At 42.3% G+C, this 27,084-nt stretch overlaps 1 protein-coding gene across 1 annotated transcript; it reads right to left on the bottom strand.

Annotated features, from left to right (window-relative positions):
* Window positions 1–1,872: 1,872 nt before the first annotated feature.
* On the bottom strand, window positions 1,873–20,994 carry ERMN (ermin). Its single transcript, XM_033944128.1, has 3 exons — window positions 20,739–20,994; window positions 14,280–14,372; window positions 1,873–2,384 (listed from the first exon to the last, which is right to left on the bottom strand). Exons 1-3 carry the CDS (start codon window positions 20,992–20,994, stop codon window positions 1,873–1,875), a joined length of 861 nt encoding a protein of 286 aa, XP_033800019.1.
* Window positions 20,995–27,084: the final 6,090 nt, after the last annotated feature.

Here is a 27,084-nt window from a genome sequence, read left to right as displayed (position 1 = left end):
AAATGCATTCACTCAGCTGCCCCTCTCTATCTCTCTTCACTTATTTCCCCCTATGATTCCCCCCCCCCCCATGAGCTCCGCTCAGCTGGTAGGTCCCTCCTATCTGTGCCCTTATCTTCAACAGAGATTGTGCCTGAATTCAAGAAAGCCCGGAACAGGCACGTGGGATCACTTAGAGAGAGAGGAAGAGATAATGGTTACTGCGGATGGGCAGACTGGATGGGCCATTTGGCCTTTATCTGCCATCATGTTTCTATGCCAACTCCAGACTCCGTCCCTTCTGCCTTGCTGCACCGTATGCTTGGAACAAGTTGCCCGAATCCCTACGGCGGGCTCCATCTCAGGCAGTGTTCAAGGCCCAGTTAAAAGCCCACCTCTTTGAGAGTGCTTTTGACTCCTAACCCCTCTCACCTTGCGTTCTGCATGCCCAATCCTATATGTCAAGTCTGTCTGTCCAAGTTAGATTGTAAGCTCTTCCAAGCAGGGACCGTCTATAAATGTCAAAATGTACAGCGCTGCGTTCGCCTTTCAGCGCTTATATAAGTGATAAAGTAGTAGTAGTAGAGTTCTCCTGAGCAGTCTCATCCCAACAGTCAGCAGGGTATTTTCAGCTGCCCACACCGGCACTGTCACCCCGGTGACACTGTCACTGCCACCACCACCGCCGCACATGCTCAGTTCAACTGACATACATGGGGAGGCACATTGCATGCACCGAGGGCTCCTTTTACAAAGGTGCGCTAGCGTTTTTAGCGCACGCACCGGATTAGTGTGCGCTGCATGAAAAACTACCGCCTGCTCATGAGAAGGCGGTAGCGGCTAGCGCACGTGGCATTTTAGCACGTGCTATTCCACGCGTTAAGGCCCTAACGCACCTTTGTAAAAGGAGCCCCCAAAATTATTACTGACATAATTGTCAAGCAACCTTGGATTCTGTGGTCATACTTTGAATAGTTTGGGCTTAATATCACAAGCATTTTGTGAAAATACAGTAAAAACACGTGAGCTTCTGCGACGGAATTTGGTTATTTCAGCCTACGTTATCTACATGCCATAGTAATGATATAAATTGAAATACAAACTTGAAATGGAAGCAGCATTATTTGCAAGTTGTAATAGCTTTTTATTGAGAGCAGCATAAGAAGAACTGTAATAAACAAAAGACAAACTAGTAGTATAGACTTTTGGTTTTTAACCGTTTTAAAACCTTTGCCAGGTTTTGGACAAACAGAATATTTAGAAATTAAAAGATGCAAGGTCTTGCAGGAAAAGAAAAATACCCCAAACCTTGCAAAATGATTCACCAAGCAAAAATTATTGTGACAACACATCTTTAAAAACAAACGCGTCACTAAAGAATCCAAAGTACAGATTATTATGGTTTTCAACTAATTGCCCATTTTTCTTAACTGTTAAACCAAACAATAACAATGACTTATTGTATCCATCATAGATACATTTACTACATCATGATTGACTTAGTCATCTTCTATGGTTCCTTCATTTTGTAATAAAGTAAGCAATCAGGATTATTTTAAATCAAATCATGTTAGCAAACTTTGATTTTCTTCTCAGCAGGGGGGGGAGACGACACCTCCTCATGATTTCAAGACAGACTATAGAGATTAAAATTATATCTTGCATTACAAATTTGCATGCAATGGCACCTGCTATCGTTTGCTGCAACATCAGAGAACTTCAAAGTGAAACAATATGGTCAAAATGTTCACTGTGACGTTTCCTGAATATCAACCACCTCGGCTACAGAAAGCAAGGATTCGGATGGTTGTGCCATCATTCTAAATTGTGCATAAGTTAGTACCGCCCAACCAGGAAGTCTAGACTGAGGGAACATACGCAAGCAAGGTCAGTTTATAAGTTCATGGACTCAAATTCATCTACTCGTTGTTTGGTGTTTCCTTTTCTGATTTTTCGATATGATACCGTGTCATATCTAGAATAACTGTGTCTGCCGATATCAGGGTTGTTCCCTGAGCCTTGCAGTACCTTTGCACTAGAACTGACAAAAGATGAACGAGCGGGGCTATTTTCTTGAGTGCTTGAACAGAGCTCCTTTCCATTTTTTCCATGGTCTTTTATCAACTGCATAGTCTGGTCAACCGTTTTCATCTCTAGTTCCTCCAATATTTTCACGGTTTGTAATTCAGCTCTGGCTTTCTCTCCAGAATCAACTAGTTCTTCCCCTTCTTTGATCTCCCTTAATGAGTCATCAGTTTCATCTCTTAATGAGTCATCAGTTTCATCTCTTAATGAGTCATCAGTTTCATCTCTTAATGAGTCATCAGGTCTTTCAGCTGCCATCTGGTCCTGGCAAGTTATTTCATTTTCATTGCTTTCAACTGGTATTGCCATGTCAGGTGCTCCTGCAACAAGAAAGCAATCAGTGTTTTAATGGAATTTGTTAAACCACCAGACATTGGTGTTTAATTTATGTGTTGTTTCTCATTCTAATTACATTGAGCAGGCTGCTGATAGCCAGTGGCACTTAATCAGCAGTGCCACTGAATATCAGCTCTGAGTGCACAATACTGTCTGGTTAATGCCAGGACAGATGGTGGGTACAGATTGAGAAGAACCGGCACTTAACCAGTTAATAGAAGGAGATAGCAGATACAGTGGAAAGGCAGACTGGATGGTCCATATGGCCTTTATCTGCCATCATGTCACTATGTTTCTATTCAGTCTGCTAATCCAGTGTTTCCCATGTCTGTCCTGGAGTACTCCCTTGCCAGTCAGGTTTTCAGGATATCCACAATAATTATGCATGAAAAAGATTTGCATATAACGAAGGCACTATATGCAAATCAATTTCATGCATATTCATTATGGATATCCTAAAAACCAAAAACAACCGCAGACTATGTACAAGATGCAGGCACTGTTTATTTCAAACTCTAATGGTATATACAACCTTATTACCAACCGAGGGACCCGATACAGTCCGTGTTTCGGACAACAAACCTTCCTCAGGGGTCCGTGATAGATAAGGTTTTGCAGCAAACAGCATTAAAGGAAAAAACAAGTGCCCGAACGAGTGTAGTGCTGGATTGTAAAAAGCTTTTTCCATTGAGATTGCAATGCTTATATTTGGTCGTCACCCACCCATCCCTCTCCCTGGCTTCTTACAGGCCTCCACCGTATGGCCTCCACCGTATGGCCTGGTGGGTGAACGGAGACAGGAGAGATCCCTCCCGTTTTCTGTTCCAGCCAACTCTGCCAATTTTTTTAACCTCCCTCACGTCTCCCCCCGCATACCTTTATGAATCCCTGGTGGTCCAGCGGTGCACTGGGCAGGAGCGAGCTTTCTGTGCTTCTGCCCCGTGCTGATCCCCTCCGTGAATGGCCGCCTTGAGTTCCTGTGGCCCAGCAGTATACCGGGCATTAGCAAGCTTTCCTCCTGCCCAGTGCTGAGCCACTCACTGAATGACTGCCTCGAGTTCTCACGCAACTCATAAAAACACGCGTCAGCCATTCAGTAAGCAGTTCAGTGCTGGGCAGGAGTGAGGAAAGCTTGATCTTTCCCAGTACACAGCTGGACCACCAGGTATTCAAAAAAGTATGTGGGGGGAGGTGAGAGGGAGGTAAAAAAAAAATTGACAGTCAGCTGGGACAGGAGACAGAAGAGATCCCTCCTGTTCCGGCCCACCAGGTCATACAACAGGCCCGATGGAGGCCTGAAAGACATCGGGTTAGAGGGGGGACAGAGTACAGGGCAGGGAGGGAGGCTGGATGCAGAGCCTGACAGGAAGGGAGGGGGGGCTGGGTGTAGAGCCTGGCAGGGGAGGGAGGAAGGGATTGGGGACAGGGCACAGATCCTGGCAGGGCACATGGATATCAACTATCCCCACCCCCCCCCGTCTTATATTCAAATCAACCTTTTTTCCTCCTTTTTGGGGGAGAAAAGGGTACCTCGTCTTACACTAGGATCAACTTATATTTGAGTATATACAGTACATGCATTATTCTTAGGAATTCTATTCCCAGATGTTTAGAAAGTATAAATTTAGGGTTCTCTTTTTCTTTTTTTTAATCTATTTGTTACATAACATAACAAAAGAATCAAGAAAAGCGATATCAAAAACAAGGAAAATATAAAAACATAAGTAACCCATTAATTTTAGGCCACATTATGAGGACTGTCTTGTTCCTTAATGGGTTAAGAAATATTATATTAAGTAAACATATTCACATATACCTACAGACAAGCAAAATAAAAAATAGAGAAATAGTCACTGTTATCATCAACCATAATTGTTAGTTTCTGAAACTGTTTGAAGTACCGGTTTATCTTTAAGAAATATCTCCAATTGGGATGGATTCTAAAGGAAACCAGACATTTACAAGGAAATTTAAGAATATATGTAGCCCCCACAGCTAAAGCCTTGACTTCAGCTGTAGGAAGTGCCTCCTGCGAAATTGTGTCTGTCTGGCCACATCTGGAAAAACTGTTAATTGCTGGTCACAGAACAAAGCCTACCTCATTGCAAAGTATAATTTTAAAATAGTTTGCTTTTCCAATTCTGTCTGAAAAGTAACCAATAAAGTAACTTGTCTAGCTATATAATTTTTAGATGATTCCAGAAATTGAGAAATATTTAAACTATCATGAGAAACTAAATGATCTATTCTCCCCTTTTCAGTTACACATCTGGAGCTCCTAGAAATGTAATAAGCATTCTCAGGAGAAAAACTATCTACTTGAAAGTATTGAAGAACATCACTCATACATTTTCAGGAGCTCCAGTGGTGCTAAATAATGGGAGATAGGAAAACTCAAGAACCTAAAGTTCCTAGCGCTCATTAAATTTTCCATTTTCTCCAATTGAAAGTGTAGTGACGTACTATCTTTAATATTTGAAATTGCTAACGAATAAATTTAGGGTTGTAATTTCCAGCTAATTAAGGGGCCTTTTTACTAAAGGGTGTTAAAACCTAACACATGAGGAAATGCTTATTGAAAAAATGTGATAAGCATTTTGGGTAATTTCCCCTTTTGTGTGCATTAATCACATGTTTTTTTTAAATTAAATACTTATTGTCATGGGCAGGAAATAGGGGGTGCAAGCATTATTCAGCTAGCACATTCTGAATAGTAGGCTCTAACTGAATAATGCAGACTTAATATGGGAGCACTTAATGCCAGGTTCTATAAACGTCACCTAAACACGCCTACATTGTCAATGCTGCTCCACGTGGTTGTCAATCAACTGCTAGATGCTGCTTATAGAATCACGCCTAACGGTGCCTAAGCGGACTTAAGTCTCTCTAGGTGCTGTAGAGGTAGTCAATGATATATTAGGCCAGGTTTTACCAGGCACAATTTGCTGGCGCCTAATTCAGATGCCTAGCGATGCCAAGTCAGCCATGACTATTCTCCGCCCCTAACCATGCCTATTTTTTACGTAGTTTATAGGCGTTGGAGGGCGTCTCAAATCAGGCATCACTAGGTGCCACTCTGAGTTTTGCACGGAACTCTTAATTGGTTAAAAAATATATATATATATCAATTAACTTCAATGGTGTGGTCAATTAGAAACATGACTGCACATAAAGGCCAAATAGCCTATCCAGTCTGCCCATCTGCAGTATCCACTATCACCTCTCCATATGAGATTCAACATGCCTACCCCATGCTTTGCCTCCACCACTTCTACCAGGAGACTATTCCACGCATCTACCACCCTTTCTGTAAAAAACTATTTCTTTAGATTACTCCTGAGCTTATCACCTCTTAACTTCATTCCATGTTCTCTCACTCTGGAGTTGCCTTTCAATTGAAAGAGATTCACCTCATGCATATTAATGCTACATAGGTATTTAAACATCTCTAATAAAGAATGACATAGTGACAAAATTCATCACCGTCCCCGTCCGCCGCGGATAACCGCAGGAAATAATCCCATGTCATTTTCTAGTGTCTATTAACATAGTAACATAGTAGATGATGGCAGATAAAGACCCAAATGGTCCATCCAGTCTGCCCAACCTGATTCAATTTAAATTTTTTAATTTTTTCTTCTTAGCTATTTCTGGGCAAGAATCCAAAGCTTTACCTGGTACTGTGCTTGGGTTCCAACTGCCGAAATCTCTGTTCAGACTTACTCCAGCCCATCTACACCCTCCCAGCCATTGAAGCCCTCCCCAGCCCATCCTCGACCAAACGGCCATATACAGACACAGACCGTGCAAGTCTGCCCAGTACTGGCCTTAGTTCAATATTTAATATTATTTTCTGATTCTAAATCCTCTGTGTTCATCCCACGCTTCTTTGAACTCAGTCACAGTTTTACTCTCCACCACCTCTCTCGGGAGCGCATTCCAGGCATCCACTACCCTCTCCGTAAAGTAGAATTTCCAAACATTGCCCCTGAATCTACCACCCCTCAACCTCAAATTATGTTCTCTGGTTTTACCATTTTCCTTTCTCTGGAAAAGATTTTGTTCTACGTTAATACCCTTCAAGTATTTGAACGTCTGAATCATATCTCCCCTGTCTCTCCTTTCCTCTAGGGTATACATATTCAGGGCTTCCAGTCTCTCCTCATACGTCTTCTGGCGCACGCCTCCTATCATTTTCGTCGCCCTCCTCTGGACCGCCTCAAGTCTTCTTACGTCCTTCGCCAGATACGGTCTCCAAAACTGAACACAATACTCCAAGTGGGGCCTTACTAATGACCTGTACAGGGGCATCAACACCTTCTTCCTTCTACTGACTACGCCTCTCTTTATATAGCCCAGCATCCTTTTGGCAGCAGCCACTGCCTTGTCACACTGTTTTTTCACCTTTAGATCTTCGGACACTATCACCCCAAGGTCCCTCTCCCCATCCGTGCATATCAGCTTCTCACCTCCCAGCATATACGGTTCCTTCCGATTATTAATCCCCAAATGCATTACTCTGCATTTCTTTGCATTGAATTTTAGTTGCCAGGCATTAGACCATTTCCTGCTATCTACTCCCCATTACCACATTTCTGCCACTGTACTCACTGCTATCTCACTCATCTCCTCAACCACATGGCTCACCACTTTCAGAATCCCCCTCCCTCTCTCCACTGGTCAGGCTATAACTCCCTGTCCCTTTCTTTCTATCTCCTTTCTTATCCCAGCTTTCTTCCCTCCTGCCCTCCCATGGGTCCATCTATCCTCCTATATCCCTATGGTCCAACATTTTGCTTCCTCTCTTTTCTGTTTTTCTTCTTCCCTTCCCCCCTTGAGGCTGAACAATGAAATGGCTACAGGCCTAAAATTTCTCCATACCTCCCTTCCATCCCCAGATCCAACTTCTCTCCCTTTCTCTTCCCAACTGCCTCCCACCCCATCTCTCCCCCTGCCTGCCTCCCTCTCCCAGGTCTACTGTTTCTCCCTTTCTCTTTCTGGTGTTCCATGCAAGGCCAAAACCATTATATCTACTCTCATAAAGCCATCCTTAGTGCTGATGGAGCCCTAATTGCCAAAACATCTCACATGGAAATTATTTTTCCTACTTACTACTCAGTCAAAAGATCTTTAAGCCTTGGTCGTCTTGGTTAGAATCTAACTCATCCAAAATAGCTGGCTCCCTTGCTGCAATCGTCTGTGGGCGGTGTCGGCTCCTCGCGCGTGATTCGTGGCTGATTCGGAATCCTTCTCTCTGATGTTGTGACGTCAGATGGAACACTTCTGACACGGCCGCAAGGAGCCGACACCACCCACGGACAACTGCAGCAAGGGAGCCATTTTGGATGAGTTTTAGGGAGCTGGCCAGAAAACTACCTGCCAGAGGGAGACACAGAAAGGAGGGAGGGAAGGAGAAGCTGGGCCGCACAAGCCGCATTCTCTAGCAGAGCCGCACTCAAGTGGCTAAAGAACCATGTGCGGTTCGCGAGCCATGGTTTGCCAACCACTTCCCTAAACTATTTAAGCCACCTGTGTGCTGCTCTACTAGGCTTTCCTATGCCAGGTGCTGATGTTCTGGAGGCAGGTATGTACGTTTTTAATCAATTTTTATGATGTTGGGGGGGTCAGTGATCACTAGGGGGAGCGTGAGGGGGGGTCTGTACTTTGTGTCTGCAGTGGTTATCTGGTCACTTTGGATACCTTCTGGGCACTTAGACCTGGTTTTATATCGCCTAAGTCACAACGTACAAGTTCCATCCAGGCAGCCTCGTTAAATTTTCAGTTATACTTGCAGTACAACTAAGTCTAGGTCAGTCCACGTCCCGCCCAAATCCTGCCCTGACCACGTCTCCTAAAATGCCCCTCTCAGCTCTGGGCGTACAGCAGCACTGAAGAGGCCTAAGCTGTTTTTAAAGACGTCTAAAACCCATTTCGGTTATCGGCACTTGGACGACTTGTCTTATTAACAGGGCATGATTAATTCTTTGAGGGCCCCTAGGTACATAAGTACACTGCCCCCCCCCCCCCCCGGGCCTTCCCTGCCCACACCCTGCCCATGCCCCGCCTACACCACGCCCCATTTATCTGTTTTCTTATTTACTTCTTTATTTCCACTTATATTTCTTTTTTTTTAGCATACCAGTGCACAGTTTTTCTTCTATGCAACCCCCAAACATCTCTGAACAAATTTCCCTAACCTAAATCATCCATTATCCTTCCCCCTTTCCCTGCACACCAATTCCATCAACATTAGCCCTCTTTCTCTCCCTTCACCACCTTTTCCACACAGCAACAGAAACGCACCCCAGCAATGGAAACGAGCCCCCCTATAGCAACGGGCCCCCACCCGGCATCGACGATGACATCACCGCCCCACTGGCATCAATGGACAGCAACGCAGTCTCCCCCCGACATCAACGTTAAGGCAGCTGGCTTAACTTCATGCAGATCTCGCGATGAATGCATCTGCCGGAAGAAGTAAGTGACGTCTGAGGGGGATGGACCGGCAGACGCAGTCATCGCGGGACCTTCTTGGAGCTGTGTTGGCCGTGTTGCCATTGATGCCGGTGGTTGGCTGCATTGCCATCTGTTGATGCCTGGGGGGGGGACGATGTTGTTGTCGTCATCGGGTGGGGGCCCATTGACGTGGAGGGAGAGAAGAGGAGGGAGCCCGTTGCCATCTGAAAAAAAAAAATGGCATGGTAAGTTGTCCTTCAGCGGGCCCCCCTGACTATTTCGGGCCCTAGGCACGTGCCTACTGAGCCTATTGGTTAATCCCGCCTGCTTATTAATCATCCAAGTGCCGATTTAGATGGGATTTTAGACATATTTCCGTTTCGATTAGGAGCCCCTTAAGGTATTTCTGAAGGTATATAAAGTCAGTATCAGTGTTTTTGTGCTACCAGTCCTATCACTGGACACCTTTTCTGGTGGAATATATATGTTTGTGTCACTTAGCACAAATAAAAGGACAAGAACTGAGTGTAGGATATAAGAGAATTCAGGGAGGGATAAGAGAATACTAGGGGAAGTCATGTTTTTCAGTGTTTATCCAATAAATACCCTCTTTTTATTTGCATCTAGAATCTTTTGCTGTTAAAACTTTTTTATTTTATTACAAAACGTCCCCTAGGAGAGTTGTGCTTTCATTTGAAATAAAATGGAAATGAAGGCTCTACTTGTCAAGCAAATTAGCCAGCAGAACTTCACCGCCATGCTAAATTTAAACCCTGAATGCAACATGAGAAAAACTTACATTTAGCCTTCACACTCATCAAGGGTGGCCCATCCCAAAGAGTTTCTCTGCACTCTGTTCCAGGATCTTTCTTCTCTCCCCTCCTCTGGTCCAACAGCTTTCTTCTTCCACCCCCACCACTCCCATTGTTTCCCAGAAAAAAAAGGTGGTATAAAGGTGTGAAGCTGTTGTATATAGACCACATCACTAATAGATCTGCTGGTCCTGCCCCTTTCTGACATGGGCTTCCGAGTGGGAGAACCAGCAAAGCCATCAACAGCATGGCCAAGATAATGGCTCCATCATTCATTTGGCAGGGGATAAGGAAGCTGTGCTGCTGGACTGGGAGCTGTGCTGCTGGATGGGGAGGCATTTATGAAAGTTTGTCCAGGGCCCCATAGTTGATTGAAGTAGCTCTGCGCTGCAATATCACAACTCCTTGCCAATAGTCTGATCAATGGTTTAATTTATTATTGCCTCAATATAGTCACATTCATTATGATAACAATTAAACCAACAATCCAGCCATATCACTAAATTAACATTCTACTCTCTGATTTCAAATTTAAGATATCTTCCCCTCCCCACAGAGATATATAACGCTCATATCCTTAGCATATGATACAAATATGATATAAAATACCCATATTTGATCCTGAGCAGTCTTTCCTATGACCATGGAAGTCTGCTAAGCACTGACCTTACTCCCCAACTACTGGCATTGTACTCAAAGCCCACGCCACCTCATCCTGACCCTCTCTCCTCCATCTTCCACCCACTATCTCTGAACCCCCCTCCTTGGTATGCTACAGAGGTGACCACAGCGATTCATTTTCACTGCCTGCACCAGTCTGACAGGCTTCCCTCTGCTGTATTCCATCTGTAAGAAAACAGGAAGTGATGTCAACGAGGGCAGGACACAGCAGAGAGAAGCTTGCCAGGCTACTGCAGGCAGCAAAAATTAATTGAGGTCTCTGAGGTATATTGTCTTGTTTGCCTTCCTTCTGTGTGTGTGTGTGTGTCTCTCTCTGCCGTTTCTACCATTTCTTCTTCTTCCTTTATCTCCTTTTTTACTTCATCCTCTCTCACTCTTCATCTCTTCTGTGTTGTTCTTGTTAGCTCCAATAAATACTCTGATCCTGACCAAGCACTGATTAGTAAACACACACTAATTAACCTGTGGAAGAAGGCATAAACAGTATTACTGCCAAGCTGCTAATTCATAGTTTGAATAATAATAATAATAATAATAACTTTATTCTTGTATACCGCAATACCATGGAAGTTCAATGCAGTTAACAAAAGAAGAGACTGTACATTTACAGCGATGTTACATACATGGCAATGATAAGGCATATAATATAAAGGCATAACAAAGACAGGACATTTAGATAAAACAGAGATTGATTATGAGAGGTCATATAGTGGCTTGGCAAGGTAGGCGAAGTCAGAGAGTTTGGAGGCATATCGAGGTCAGGGAGGGGAGTGTTAGCGGAATTTCATTAACAAAATTCACATGTGCATGCAAATGTATCTAAGCACATGCATGCAAACAGTGATGTGATTACAGTGGTTAGCGTAGCTAGGTTTAAGGTTTGATATGTTCCTTGAGAAAAAGTCCATAGTGTGCTATTGAGACTGACATGGAGGAAGCCACTACGTGCCCTGGATCGGTAGCATGGAATCTTGCTACTATTTGTGTTTCTGCCAGGTATTATGTCCAGGATTAACCACTGCTGGGAACAGGAAACTGGGCTAGATGCACTATTGGCTTGACCCAGTGTGACTGTTATAATGTTCTTAACGGTATCTCAGGGCAGTTCTATAACAGGCCATCTGGTAGGAAGCCTATTCTATAAAGGAATATAGGCACCTACTTTCCTTTATAAAATACTAGCTTGACAGGTGATATACAGGTCTAGAATTTAGGCACAAGTATTCATGCCAGCCATAAAGCTGATGTGTGATGGCACCTGAATATTGGAAATAAGCACATACAGTAACTTGCAGAGTTTTCTATAAGTTAAGTGCATAGGTTTGACCCCCCCCTTTCAAATACAGTACATGTTATGTAAATTAAACAAGTATTTACAAAATAGCGCTTTGATGGAATTTCAACATTTATGCAAATGGGTGTACATATATGTACATAGATACCATTCTTCTAAATATTTACACACATAATATACTCATGCTCAAAGTGCCACACACATTAATAACACTGTAGGCAATTCATAATTGCACTTAAATTGTAATACTATAGACCAGTGTTCTTCAACCGCCGGTCCATGGACCAGTGCCGGTCCACAGAAATTTCCTGCCGGTCCACAGGGCCAGCAAGTGCATCAGGCCCAAAGCAGTGTTTTTCAACCGCCGATCGATGCGGCGTTATCTTCGAGCCAGCTCCCTCTTCCTAACTGATTCAGTGCACAAAGCCACAGGCAGTGGCTCCTACGGGCATCCTGCGCCTGAACCGGAAGCCTTTTCTCTGATGTTGCAACATCAGAGGGAAGGCATCCAGATGAGGCATGGGACGTGCAAGGTGCAATTAGTACTGTTATGGGGGCGGAGTCTGGGGTGGAGATTGGGTAGAGATGGGCAGGTTCTGGCCCACGACTTAGCCCAGTGTTCTTCAACCGCCAGTCCACGGATCGATGCCGGTCCACAGAATAATTATTTTATTTCTGCTGGTCCATAGGTGTAAAAAGGTTGAAAAACACTGCTATAGACCAGGGGGGGGGACTTCAACATAGCTAATTTTTAGTCAAAACTATCTTGTGGTCAGCCATGCCTCTCTTGTCTTATATGATTCTGTGATGCTCTGGTGCTGCCTACTGACAGTATAGGCTGAGTCTCCACTGCCTGCTGAGGGTTTCCTTTACTGCCTATTGATAGGATAGATTGAGTCTTGTAGTCTGAGCTTGCTAAGGGTTAGGCTTAATGCCAGCATTCCTGCCCTTGAGGGTTATCCATGGAGTTCCTATTCCAAGTTCTCCGCTTCTATGCCTTCTTGCTCCAAAGGTCCAAACAACAGGGTCTCCTTTCTCTCAGGGTGAAAACATCTGGAGTCCACCACAGGAGGCAGAAAAGAGAAAGTCGTCTTCTCTCTTATGTGTTGAATCAAATCTCTAGGAGTCATTTTTTCTATTTCAAAAGGCTCCTTTTTATCTGTTCCAGTTTGTACGCAAATGAGGATGCAATTCAGTTGAGTAAGTTCATTGCAAACATAAAGTTCCCCTTCATATTCCAACAAAACATAACACTTTGGCAAGTTTGGGATAGTTTATTCCTGTCTCCACCCACCTAGCCTCTCTTGGATAGACTAGTACCCCCTTTCAGGAATTAGGTTGATACAGCCATCTGCCTGTTCACTTCCGGTCATCTATTCCTGACCTTTGGAACTCCTTGGGTCAGTTAAGCTCTGGGTATCCCTCCCTCGAGGCAGCTCACTCCCACGTGATCACAGAGTCACTAGTCTGCAAGTTAAGTCAGGCCTATTGCATTTTCATTATTCATTAAATTAGCACCGTTTATTGTTTACTATTAAGAAGCATTTTATATCCCCATATCATGTTTTTTTTTGTGTGTGTGTGTTTTAAATTCTTTATTGATTTTATAAAGCATACTAGCTGATGCCCCGGCGTTGCACGGGTATTTAATTATAGCAATAACACTGTAAATGGATTCAAATAAAGATACTTTATAGTGGTGAATGAATGCAAGTCTCACTGGAATTAGCAATCTCTTAAACTGAAAAAGAAGATCTGTTGGAATAAGTGGCATCCAAAAGTTTCAGTATTGATTTAAACAACTCAATATGTGGAAACTCAGGTTGAAAAGAAACTCCATGCAGTTTTTTCCCGGTTCAGAATGGAACCTGTGTGCCTAGTTCAGCATATGTGAGTACTCATGTAATGTAATAACATTATGAACTGGGGTGCATGAAGGAAACAGTTACAAACACAGTTAGAACATACAAACTCTATATGTATGGTGTCTGTGGTAGAATAGAAACAATGTCCCTAGTGGTTATAGTGTCATAGAAAGTGTTTTATAGTTGGAATTACTGTGAGAATGGCAGCTTTTTACATCCTTTCCATTGACATGAATGGGTGAAATAAGATTTTCTGTTTGTAGCTCCGCCCACGTGTGCAGGTGGGCCGCGAGACCCCCAGAACATATCATCCCAGGTAGTGAGGGATCTGCATACCAAGTTTCGTTCAAATCGGTCAAGCCGTTTTTGCGTGATCGCGGCACATACATACATACATCCGATTTTATATATATAGATAAAAAGCGCAACATTTAAACATCCAAAATTTCAATAAATAGCACTTATATACTTGCATTAAACGTGAGTCAATTAACCATACCCTCCCTCCCCTGTCCTGAATGTACGTGCATTAGAATAAAAATAAATTAAATCTGGCTGGTAAATTATTAATCTTTAAGGTATTTAACAAATGTATCCAATAGATTCCAAATGTCTTTAACATTTTTGGTCTTTCCTGATTGATCTGCTAACATTCTTTCATATCGGTTCATATTATTTACTATCAAGAAGCATTTTATATCCCCATATCATGTTAAATTGTTTAGTTTTTTTCAACATTGCTAATGTAAGCTGTATTTTATTTCTTGTTACCTTTCCCTGCTACCATTTCATTAATTGTTGATTCCTGGGAGGTCATGTCATCTTTTCTCTCTTCCATAAAAGAGCTATTTTCTACCTGATTTTCTGTAGAAAATGTAAGACAGAATTGACAGTATAAATATACGGATTAAAATTCCATGTAGCATTATTAGTAAGGCATATAATTTAGGTATTATATACGGTGGTTTTCATTTACATAAGCATATATACATTTCTTTGTTCATTATTACTGAATCTAATCTTGCAAAACTATTTCAGCCTAGGTGATTATTAAGTTTGCTAAGTTTAAAAGAGATGTGAAAACCTAAGAGGAGTATTTATCAAGCTGCGTTGCCCCTTTATTTGTGTTGAATGGCTCTAATGCTGATTGTGGTGCCCTAATACAACAATATATAGGTTGCCTTTCATTACATACGAATGCATGTAAAGCAACTCCGTACTATATACTGTAAATACTATAATGCAGCTTGCCCAGTGCTTCCAGGTCCATGAAATAAAGTCGCTTGCATTATTCATTTGCCAAAGGCGTCAGCAAACTGTGGGACTGCAATACCATAGGTTGGTGAAAACCATCATAGGCATTGGAATTAAGGAGCTATAGGTGCCATAGCACCCCCCAAAATTTTCCTTTCCTGCCTCTCTTCTCACCTCACTTCCCCAGGGCTACAACTCCACAATCTGCATAAGAAGAGGCATTGTGTGGCCAGCCAGTGTGGGGCCTTGGGCATCTGGGCATGCTCGTGGACTGTCAGCTCCTTCTCCCATTTGAATTTCCTGTTTCTGGGGGGACAGAAGCTGCAGGGCCTTGAGCATGCACAAGATGGTCAAGGCCCTGCACTGCTTAGCCCTGTAATGCCTCTTCTTATGAAGATTGTAGAGTTGCAGTCCAGGAGGAATAAAGTAAGCAAATAATCAACTCATGATAAAATGCTGGAAAAGCAGAGAAATATTGAAGTGGGGAAAGGAAGGAGAGAGATGCTAGAGACCATGAGGAGAGGAGTGAAGGAGAGACATGCTGAAAAGGGTGTGAGGGAGGTATGGAAGGAGAGAAATTCTAGAAATGATGTGGGAGGAAGGAAAAGAGAAAGATGCTGAAGAGGGGGGTGAGGGAAGTAGGAAAGGCAAGAAATTCTTGATCCAATGGAGACGGAGGAGAGGAAAGAAATGCTGGATGCCATGGGGAGAGGGTTGAAAAGGAGGGAAGTACAAAGATGCGGGATGCCATGGAGGAAACTATCAGGCTGGGGCTGAGGGGCCTTAGGGATCTGGCCAATCAGAGTCTTAGGCCACTCCCAGTTCATCCCAAAATGCACTGGGAAGAAGGTCTAAGACTCCTGTTGGCCCAGGTGCCTAAAGCCCCTCCTATGGGAGGGGCCTTAGGTGCCTGGGCCAATCAGAGTCTTAGGCCCTTCCCCAGTCCATCCCAGGATGCACCGGGAAAGAGAAGGCCCGTCATTCTGAAGAGGCGGGCCTGCCAGCCAAAGGGAGTAGGCATCCCTCCAGCTGGCCTTGCTCATTAAGGTCTGGGGGAGTCTGGGTGGACTATGGAGTATGGGGGGGTCGGGGTTTTGGGGGTAGGGGGGTTCAGGAGGATCAAGTATTTGGGGGGGCTGGCAGAAGGGAGTGGGCATCCCTTCTGCTGGGAATTATTTTGGAGGTGGTGACAGGAGGGATTGTTTCAGGGGTTCCAGCAGGAGATAGCGGGCATCATGCCTGCTGGTCTACATTTCAGGTGCCTACCACAGCCCTAGGGAGACGCCTAAGCTCGCCTAAGGCAACTTCTAAGCGAAACCACACCCAGTCCTTGCCTTCGGCGAGTTTAAGCATCCCTAGGCACCACCCTGCACCCACGACAGACACTTACAATGTAGGTGGCTTCCCTTGGGGGGGGGTTAAGAAAACATGTGTCCCGATTGGCTGGTTAGACAGCAGTAGGACGCCTATTGTTGCCTACAATCAGGACGCCGTTTATAGAATTTGCCCCATAGAGTTTAAAACTGTTTGATTTATCATATTATACAGGCAGAAGCTTCCAATCGTCTCACTGTTCTTTTCACGTTTGCATTATTCATCTATTAGATTGAGTAATACATCTATATTGCAGTTTCCCCCTTTCAGAGGTATACATTTTAAAATGTCAATTTAATTCTTCTTTTACATATACTTCTATTCTTATTTGGAATGATTTACCTATACAAATAAGGACAGAAGTTAATTATTGGAAATTTTGAAGAATGTTGAAAACATTTTTATATGATAGATTGTAAAGTTAGTATTTTTTGTTAAAGATTTGTAAAGATATCTTTTTATCCAAGGAATTGCATTTTCCCATAGAATTATTATGACTTCTTTTTGATGTAAATCGCCTTGAACTAAATGGTATTAGAGTGATTCAGAAATCGTGGATTAGATTAGATTAGATTATGATGGGCATCAACTTCTGGGCATGGAAGGAAGATATTAAATCACTTATGGCTCTCTTGGCAACTGAGGTTATGTAAGGCGGCCACCATCTGTGCATAGGCTAGAAAAGGATTCTGAATTGAAAATCTTTGCACCTTGTTCTCTGGTCGGACCTTCTGTACCTGAGGAGATTTTAGAAATCAATTTGAAGAATTCTCCTTTGCTACAAACCCAGTGTTATGTGTGTGTGGGGTGGGGGAGGTGGGGGACAATTTGAATAGGGCTCCTACCCTATTGGCAAGCTCTGCTTTTCTGACATCCAAGTATCAAGCATATAAGGGACAGGGCAGGATTAATTTGTCGAGGGCCCCTAGGCACACAAGTACACTGGGCCCCCATGCCCCCACCCCACCATGCCCCGCCATCTGCCACACCCCCATGTATTTACTCTTTTTCTTACTTACTTCTTTATTTATTCACTTTATTTCTTTTAATTTAAAATTCAAAACTAACAACAAAGATTACCATACCAGTGCCAGTGTACAGTTTTTCTTCTATGCAACCTCCAAACATCTCTGAGCAAAACTCCCCTTCCTTCCTAGAGGAAGAGATCTTCAGCTGGCAGGGCTTTGGCAAGCCCACCGATTTATATTTTGCATTTGGGTAGGAGGCATGGGGCATGCCGGGAAGAAAATTTAGCGCCCTTCATTTTATTGAACTAATACATTTCTCACTTAGCTTTCAGAGGTTAAAACCTCTTTCTTCAGATCAGTAAACTATACTGCTGTTACAGTATCCCTGTCCTGACCTGAAGAAAGGAGTTATGGTCTCTAAATTAGTATAAAATGTATTAAAATTAGTTCAATAAACAGTATCATCTTATTTCCATTTTCTATTTATAAATGATTATCAATACAACTACAATAATACCTTATCCTAAAGCAAAAATAAATAAATATAACAAATAGAAATTTTTTTCTACCTTTGTTGTCTGGTTTCTGCTTTCCTCATCTTCTCATCATTCTCTTCCTGCCATCCACTGTCTGCCATCTCTCTGCCTTTTCCATATGGCATCTGCCTTCTTTCTTTGCCTCTTCCAGAAATTGTCTGGCTCTCCCTTCCATTTCTTTCTCCCTCCCCTCCCATTGTTGTGGCATCCATCTCCTTCCCTTCCTTCCTCTAATGGTCTGGCATCTCTTTCCTCTCCTTTCCTTCCCTCTCCCACATCCCCGTGATCTGGCATTTCACTCTCTCTTCTCCCTTCCCCCCACTTCCATCAGCATCTGCCCCTTTCTTTCCCTCCAACCCAATTGCATCCAGTATCCTTCCCCCTTATGTCTCTCTCCCCTTTCCCTACATACCAATTCCATCAGCATCTGCCCCCTTCTTTCCTCCAACCCAATTCCATCCAGTATCCTTCCCCCTTATGTTTCTCTTCCCTTTCCTTGCACACCAGTTCCATCAGCATCTTCCCCTTTCTCTCCCTTCACTACCCTTCGATACCATCCTTCTCACAACCCTTCCATACCACCCTGTCCCCTTTCTCTTCCTCCACCACCCTGCCCCCTTTCTCTCCCTCCACCACCCTTCCATGCTCCTTTCTCTCTTCCCCTCCAAACATTGCAGCTGTCGGCTCTGCCCTCTGAGCTCCTTTGCAAAAGGCAGCCCAAAAGCAGAATTAGAACAACTGACAGCAACTTGTTACTCCCCCCCCCTGCATCAACAGCAATGGGCCCCAACCGCATCAACAGCAATGTGCTCCCCTGCAACAACAGCAACGGGCCTCCCCCCACAATCAACAGCAATGTGGCTGTATCTGTTACAGGAAGGTTCCGCGATGACTACGTCTGCAGTTCATCCCCCTCCAAAGTCACTTCTTCCGGAGCAAGTAAGTGACATTGGAGAGGGATGGACCAGCAGAAGCAGTCATCGCGGGACCTTCCTGTAACAGAGCCAGCCACATTGCCGTCGATGGGGGGGTGGCCCTTTGCCTTTGATGCCAGGAGGGGGGGCCCATTACCATGGATGCCGGGAGGGGGCCGTTGCTGTTTTTAAAAAAATGGCAAGGTGAGTTGTCCTCCTTCAGTGGGCCCCCCTCACAGTTTCAGGCCCTAGGCATGTACCTACTGTGCCTATTGATTAATCCAGCCCTGATAAGGGATGTTTTGGATGATCTATTGGGAAAGTCAGAACTTTTTGGCTATGTGGGAAGTATAGATAAAGGAGTAGGGTAGAATCTTGCTCAACAAAGGGTGATTTTAGTTTGCTGAGGAGATTGAAAGTGCTCTCTATCAAAGATGATGTTGGAGCAACAATATAGGGGATAGCAGATTGTTGTTTGGGCAGACTAGGTAGATCATGTGATCTTTATATGCCTTCATTTTTCTGTTTCTCTTTATCTATGTTATACTGCAAAGACTTAAATGCTATTCATTCTTCTAAAGATAAATTGTGAAACCATCATATACATTGTGAATTTAACTGCGACATATCTGTCTCTACAATGTTTACAATGTTTCACAATTTACAAGTAGAGATGAATAGAAATCAATATGACAGAATCCTTGAAAAAGAAAGATAAGTGCTTAAGCAAAGTCATTTTTACTAATCTATATATATAAAATCGGAGGTATGTATGTGTGTATGTATGTATGTGCCGCAACCACGCAAAAACGGCTTGACCGATTTGAACGAAACTTGGTATGCAGATCCCTCACTACCTGGGGTGATATGTTCTGGGGGTCTCGCGGCCCACCTGCACACGTGGGCGGAGCTACAAACAGAAAATCAGATTTCACCCATTCAAGTCAATGGAAAAAATGTAAAAAGCTGCCATTCTCACAGTAATTCAAAAACGGCTTGACCGATTTGAACAAACCTTGGTATGCAGATCCCTCACTACCTGGTGTGATATGTTCTGGGGGTCTCGCGGCCCACCTGCACACGTGGGCGGAGCTACAAACAGAAAATCAGATTTCACCCATTCAAGTCAATGGAAAAAATGTAAACAGCTGCCATTCTCACAGTACATCAAAAACGGCTTGACTGATTTGAACGCCCTCACTACCTGGGGTGCTATGTTCTGGGGGTCTCTTCACCCAAGAATTTATATGTTCTTGCTCCTGGAGGTGAAACTAAAAATGTTGTTTCTAATCAAGTTTTGTGTTAGTTGTATTGTATTCATTTTGTCAAATATTTCACATTATAATTTGAATATTGTACTTTTTATAAAGCTGTAAAAATAAATTTCATTCACCACTATAAAGTATCTTTATTTGAATCCATTTACAGTGTTATTGCTATAATTAAATACCCGTGCAACGCCGGGCCATCAGCTAGTTAAGTTATATAAATAAGTTAAATTAAATAAACAAATAAGCAAATAATGGGATCAAGGACGATTTAAGCAGTCTATGGGAAAATTATGAAGGATTACTGCATTATTTTCAGAGATTCAAAGAAATAGTACATAAATATATAAAGTACTTAATTCGATCACACTTACTATAGACACTCGTGTGATCTGTGAATGAATTAGCCATAAGCTTTCTGATGACAGCATCTATATATTGAGTTTATGAAAAAAATTATTGGAGTGACATATTTTTAGTCCTGGGTGTTTTTTTTAAATAAAATTTACTAAAAAATAAAAAAAGGAAGAATAAAATAAATAGATATTTCTTTGTAAGATGGTGGATATATCCTCTGATGTAGAGGTGGTGGAAGCAAAACTGTAACAGACTTCCAGAAAGCATGAAATAAGAACATGCAAGAAATGAAGCTAAATTGGAGATCTAAAGGGGAGTCTACATTACTCCTGCAGGGTGTACTATCCCTATCTGCCTTCATATTTTCTACATACTGTTTAAATTATAGATTAAGCTAAGGCTTGCCCACTATTTGTTATCCATTTTAAATGTGAGCATGCCATCATTCTCAATAGCATCTTCCAACAGAAATTTGAAATAAAAGCCCATGTGGTGCATTTTGTCACCAACATTACGTCAAAAAACAAACTTCAGTTTTGAAATGACATAGTCACAATACCTTCTGTTTTCATGTCATTTGGCAGCTGGACTGAACGTCCAGATTTTGAAATGTCATGTGCCATCTTCCTATTTTCTTCTTGATTTTCATGCACAAAAGTGTCTTCAGATCCAAGTTTTGCGTTCTCAAGAAGAACCATTCCAATAGGTTTTCCAGTTCCATCAATAATATCAATTATCGGTACCTGGGTGTCTTCACTGGATATGCTTCCATAATACTCAGATATGCTTGAGGAGGTTAAGGCTTCATCTGACATGATTAAAATTATTTCCTCTCTCTAATTATCTTCTTAATAGCACACGTTCCTTATGGTAATAGAATCTAAAGTTTTGTAAGCACATCAACGATATGGTCTTTTCTCTAACACTCAACAGTTTCTTCATCTGAAGGCTTATAGCAAACTACAGGAAAGGATTTAATCAAAGATTGGCCAGCATTTCCTTTCTAAAACCTAGCCAATCAGTCTTCTCCGTTGCTTGCATTTTCTGTTTGCATAATTAATTGCACAGATTTTTTTTTTTTTTTCACTTACATAGAGAAAACATCTGAAGTAATGAATCTTTTGTGCTGGAATGTAGAGGTCAACGTTCAGCATGTCAGCCTAGTGGGAATAAACAGTGATTGTGTAGTTTTGTCATAATGGCTCTTTGTGCATTCTCTTAAAACTGGAGCTACAATTGTTCTAAGTCTTTAATCCACAGCAAGTGACCACCTTTCATCACATTAGTTATGTATAACCAGCTTAACATTCCCAAATAGCTTTTGGTCTAATAAATCTTGAGTACTACTAGTCAAACAATGAGTTTATTTCATATGTTTTTGGAAAAATAAAACAAATTATTTGACCCTATAAAATTCAAAATCCAACCTACAACATTGATAAAATGATAATAATTTGATTATCAGCTTACATCATAGTTTTAAGCAATGTTGAGACATTGCAAGCTCAATTTAACCAGTTTTGTAATTGGAAGCATCCTTGCTGGACCCTTTACCTCACTCTCTCAGTCTTTAGAAAATACCCATTGAATCACCTGTCCCCTTTACTCCCTTTCTGAGTAAACCTTTTTCTGTAAAGTACAAGGGTGGTTTGAAAAGTTTGCTAAAAAAAAAAAAAAAAAAGCAAGTTAAACAACATAGTCTCCATTGAGAGCTATACAGCAAGTTTCCATTTTTTCATAAGCTATGAAAAACCTGGAAATTCGCTGAACTAAGTATATAGCCCTTGATGGAGACTACATTGTTTAAACTGCTTTTTTTAAATAAATTTTTTCAAACCACCATCGTGTAGTTGTTCTTCTTTAAAGTATAGTTAGTCCTAGTAGTAGAACAGTCCTATCTCCAGCCTGGAGCCCCATGTGCATTTAAAGAAGCAGTTACAAAGGTTAAGTTTGCAAGTGGCATGGACACTTTGATGTCCAGATCAAGGGTAAGTGGGAAAAGATCAACAAAGACCAAAGGACCGCCAACATGATTAAATAGTGAAGTAAAAAATAAAAGGCTATTAGGCCCGGATTCTATAAATGGTGCCGTTGTTGGTGGATACCTTAAAAATGGCCACCAATCGCATGCCAATCATGCAATGGTGCAATTTATAGACTCGCAGCTTCGGAAAATGTAGAAATGTAGGGCAGGGTTTTCAAGGCCTACATTTCTGGCTTCTATCTTTTATGTGAATCATGCCTACAGAGGTGCTTTATGATGCCTAATGCCACTTCCAGTCAAGTTTGTGTCATTTCCCACTCCACTCAAACATCAGTGGTAGCTAAAAGTATTCAAAATCACTGGCATATTTTACAACTGCATCCAGCATTTAGAGATAATCCATGTATTGCCTTCACATGAGGTAAGAACTTATCTGAACATTTAGTTTCCTCTGATTTTTGTTCGAACTTTCATCATTCCACAGACATTGGCTTCCACTCTCCATGTGGTTATTGTTCCTTGTATGATATCTCTCACATTGATGACTCTTGGATTCATCCTACAACTGGGTAGACTTACAGCCTCAAGTCCATTACGTCTTGTGAGTCAAGTTTTATAATTTACGTGATATCTTGTCCCTGTGATCTCATTTATGTGGGTTGTACAACTCGGGCAATAAAAGTCAGATTAATAGAACACCGTAGTTGTTTGAATACGGGGAAACAGTCGGCCCCCATGGTTTCCCATAACATCATGCGTCATCATACTTTTGCTCAACTTAAATAGTGCATTTTGGAACAGATACCTATGTTCTCCAGTGGTGACAGAAATACTTACTTATTACAAAGGGAGAACTTTTGGATTTTTCATCTTATGGCATTCCCCCCTTTTGGATTGAATGAAAATGTACATAAGTGTTCTTCCACATAAATACTGAACATTCGGTATACGTTTACATAGGTTTGTTTTGGCATATGGGGCTTTGTTCCAGTCCTTTTAATGTTTTATATTTTTCAGCTGTGAGTTCTTACGTTAAACATATGTCATTACGTTTCTGAGTGCGTTGCTGTGGGCGGGGCTCCTGAGCGTCTTTGAATTCTCTGGACACCATTGTTTTTCACTGTCTCCAGTTCCAGTGTGACTACGCTGCTGTCAGCGGAGCAGGATTGATTGCATACTTACTCTGATTTAATAAGACTGGTTCTTTCGTCTCTTCAGCACTCCCCACTCCTGACGAAGATTTCAAAACGGGGCCTTGTCGAGAGGAGATATAGCGGCGATATGAACCGGAGAGAACTCAGCTAAGTTGAATTGCACCTTAGAGGCCTGCTATTTAATTGTGACTTTTTTCTTTACACGTCATCCATGATTATTTTTGACTGATCACTATTTCTGATTGATTTTGGGGGGATTTCAAGCACCTTATATCTCCTTTTCCTCCCTTCTTTGAATGCACACCTGCACTTTATATTTATATTTATTTATACAAAAAAATTTTTGTTTTAAAATAAGGGAACAGATGATGTACGGGGCAAGGTTTATTTAGACCTCCGGTCTGGTGCTAATCACCTATGAATGCCTGCCTGGGGCTTCTTGTGATTCGGAGGGTTGATTGAGCCCGTACTGAAATCCCGTTATTTGTATACTTTTAATTGTGTCAAATTTAAACTGCAGGTGCCATTCTCGTTGGGAGCCTAAGGGGATCCTTACCAATTATTTTAAGTCCAACTTCCAGCATTAGCCATGCCTACAGTGGTGTTAGGCATCACAAAGCGCCTCCGTAGGCGTGAATCAGGTGCTGTTAATTTAGGTGCCACATTTTCTATTTTAAATGCTTTTTTCTTCTTTTTTTATTTCATTGGCATTGTCAACTTGTTAGGTTCTGGTAGGGCGCCTGCTGGCACCAAACTTAAGATGCCGTTTATAGAATCCAGGCCTTAATGGCAAAAGAGACATCTTTCAAAAAATTAAAAGCTGATTCAAATAAAGAAAAAAAGGAAAGAGCATAAAGAATAGCAAATTAGAGGATAAGCTTTAATAAGGCAGGTCAACAAAATCCAATTTGAAAGGAAATTTGCCATATAGAAAAAATTAATAATGATATTTTCGAAGTATATTGAAATCAAGAGGTTTGCCAGGGATTCTGTTGGGCCATTAGATAACCAAGAGCTAAAAGGGACAATGAGGAAGAATGAGAACATAGCTGAAAAACAATTTAAAAATTTTTTTTTGCTTGAATCTGTACTGAAATGGATGTTGAATAAATATCCAACCAAACACATTCATTGATGGTGATAAATCAGGAATTTAAGCACATTATGGTGAATCTGGAATATGTAATGAAGCAAACGGACATAATAAAAATTAATAAATCTTCAGGACTGAATGGTATACTCTCCAGAAGTATAAAAGAACTCAAAAATGAAAGATCAGTCTTTTTTAGTTCAAATATTTTTTAAAACCATACAAACCAGAACAAAACTATCTCCCAGATACAAATAATTTCATAGTTAGTTAAGGTAACACACACAAGAGTCCTTTTACTAAAGTGCATAAGGCACATAGGGGCTGATTCTACAAACGGGCATCCCAATTGTAGGCGGCAGTAGGTGTCCTATCGCCATCTGGCAGCCAATCAAAACACACATTGTTAAAATAAAAGCATGCAGGAAGGACACTTACACTGTAGATATTTGTTGCGGGTCTAGGGAGACGCAGAGGGGCGTGGGTGTGGTTTCACACGAAAGTGGCCTTGGGCGAATCTAAGTGTCCCTATGCATCTCCCTAGAGCTGTGACAGATGCCTGAAATGTAGGCCTCCAAAATACTGACCTACGTTTCAGTTGCAAAAGTAGACACGGTTGGCTGAGCTGATTATGGCATGGGAATCCTCCATCAGCTGAGCTGGCAGGACTCCTCAAAACTACGGCTTCGGGGAGTCCTGCTGGCTGAGCTGATCAGGGGGGCAATGCCTCTGACACCCATGCCTCAACATCCATGATCAGCAGGAGGGATGTCCACTCCCTCCTACCTAACGATCCTTGATCCCCCCCCCACACACACACACATATTCCCATATCCAATCGGCAGGAGGGATGCCCACTCCCTCCTGCCTAACACCCCTGACACACACACACACACACACACACACACATCCAATCAACAGGAGGAATGCCCACTCCCTCCTACTGATGGGCCTCCTTGACCCCCCCAGCACCCCATCCTGAACCCCTGAAACTCCAGTGACTTTAATCCCTTTGAAAAGAATTCTTCTGTTTGACCCTCAAACCAAGACATCACAGCTTCCATGACGTCTTCATCTTTTGAAAACCGCTGTCCACGGAGAGATTTCTTCAAAACTCATAGTAACATAGTAACATAGTAGATGACGGCAGATAAAGACCCGAATGGTCCATCCAGTCTGCCCAACCTGATTCAATTTAAATTTTTTATTTTATTTTTTTTCTTCTTAGCTATTTCTGGGCAAGAATCCAAAGCTTTACCCGGTACTATGCTTGGGTTCCAACTGCCGAAATCTCTGTTAAGACTTACTCCAGCCCATCTACACCCTCCCAGCCATTGAAGCCCTCCCCTGCCCATCCTCCACCAAACGGCCATACACCGACACAGACCGTGCAAGTCTGCCCAGTAACTGGCCTTAGTTCAATATTTAATATTATTTTCTGATTCTAAATCTTCTGTGTTCATCCCACGCTTCTTTGAACTCAGTCACAGTTTTACTCTCCACCACCTCTCTCGGGAGCGCATTCCAGGCATCCACCACCCTCTCCGTAAAATAGAATTTCCTAACATTGCCCCTGAATCTACCACCCCTCAACCTCAAATTATGTCCTCTGGTTTTACCATTTTCCTTTCTCTGGAAAAGATTTTGTTCTACGTTAATACCCTTTAAGTATTTGAACGTCTGAATCATATCTCCCCTGTCTCTCCTTTCCTCTAGGGTATACATATTCAGGGCTTCCAGTCTCTCCTCATACGTCTTCTGGCGGAACAGGAAATAATCCAAGGGAGCCAGGTCAGGACTGTAGGGTGGATGGTTCAACTGCTGAAATCTACATCCTGTAATTGTTCTGACATGTGCATCGGCACATTATAGTGAAGAAGCAGCACAAATGCAGTGAGTTTTCTATGTCTTTTCTTCTTGATTGACTCCTGTAAAGCGATCATTGTGTTGGTGTAACTCTCCCCAGTTATGGTTGTCTTATGTGGCATGATCCAGAAGCAAAAGTCCTTCATCATCCCAGAAGACATTTGCCATGACTTTGCCTGCAGACTTTTCTCTTGAATTTTTTGTGGGTGGGGGATGACTTGTACTTCCACTGCATTGACTCTATTTTAGACTCAGTATCATCTCCAGTCACCAAATGATGAAAAAAAAAAATTCACTTGGTCTTCATATAGCATCTCCAAGTTCTCCTGACAGTACTGGAGCTTTGTGGCCTTCTGACATGGGGTCAGCATAATTGGAACCCATCTTGCACTAACCTTGTACATGCCCAACTTTTTATGAATTATTTTCCAAACTGTACCTGCCGAGATGCCCATTTCTCCAGCTATTTGGGAAACTAATTTATCTGTCTGACAAAATTAAATCCTCGACTATTTTGCACATTTCTGTTGAAGTTGCTTTCACTGACCATCCAGTGTGAGGGTCATCTTCAATGGACTCTCTACCCCACATAAATTACAGTGATGCATTCATGGATCTCCTTTGGATTTTTCCCTTCTTTTGTGAGAAATTTTATCACTGAACGATGCTCCAAATCTAGCAGTTTCATACTTGATTCACATGAGGACTCTTCTGGCATCCTATCTCTTGGAATGTTAATCTCACACTGAGCTGCAACTGTGCATGAGTAATGTTGAGAGATGTCACGGCATGCATAGACTTGTTTCAAACC

Source organism: Geotrypetes seraphini, chromosome 5 (genome assembly GCF_902459505.1).
Source record: "Geotrypetes seraphini chromosome 5, aGeoSer1.1, whole genome shotgun sequence".
Lineage (NCBI taxonomy): Eukaryota > Metazoa > Chordata > Amphibia > Gymnophiona > Dermophiidae > Geotrypetes > Geotrypetes seraphini.
This window is presented reverse-complemented; position numbering and strand designations above follow the sequence as displayed.

Excerpts from the sequence above, each read along its gene's own strand:
- ERMN (XM_033944128.1), bottom strand. The coding sequence starts at position 20,994 with ATGTCAGATGAAGCCTTAACCTCCTCAAGCATATCTGAGTATTATGGA. Across the intron at positions 14,373-20,738 it reads AAATGACATGAAAACAGAAG|AAAATCAGGTAGAAAATAGC; the intron begins GTATTGTGACTA and ends CATTTTCTACAG. Across the intron at positions 2,385-14,279 it reads TGAAATGGTAGCAGGGAAAG|GAGCACCTGACATGGCAATA; the intron begins GTAACAAGAAAT and ends TTCTTGTTGCAG.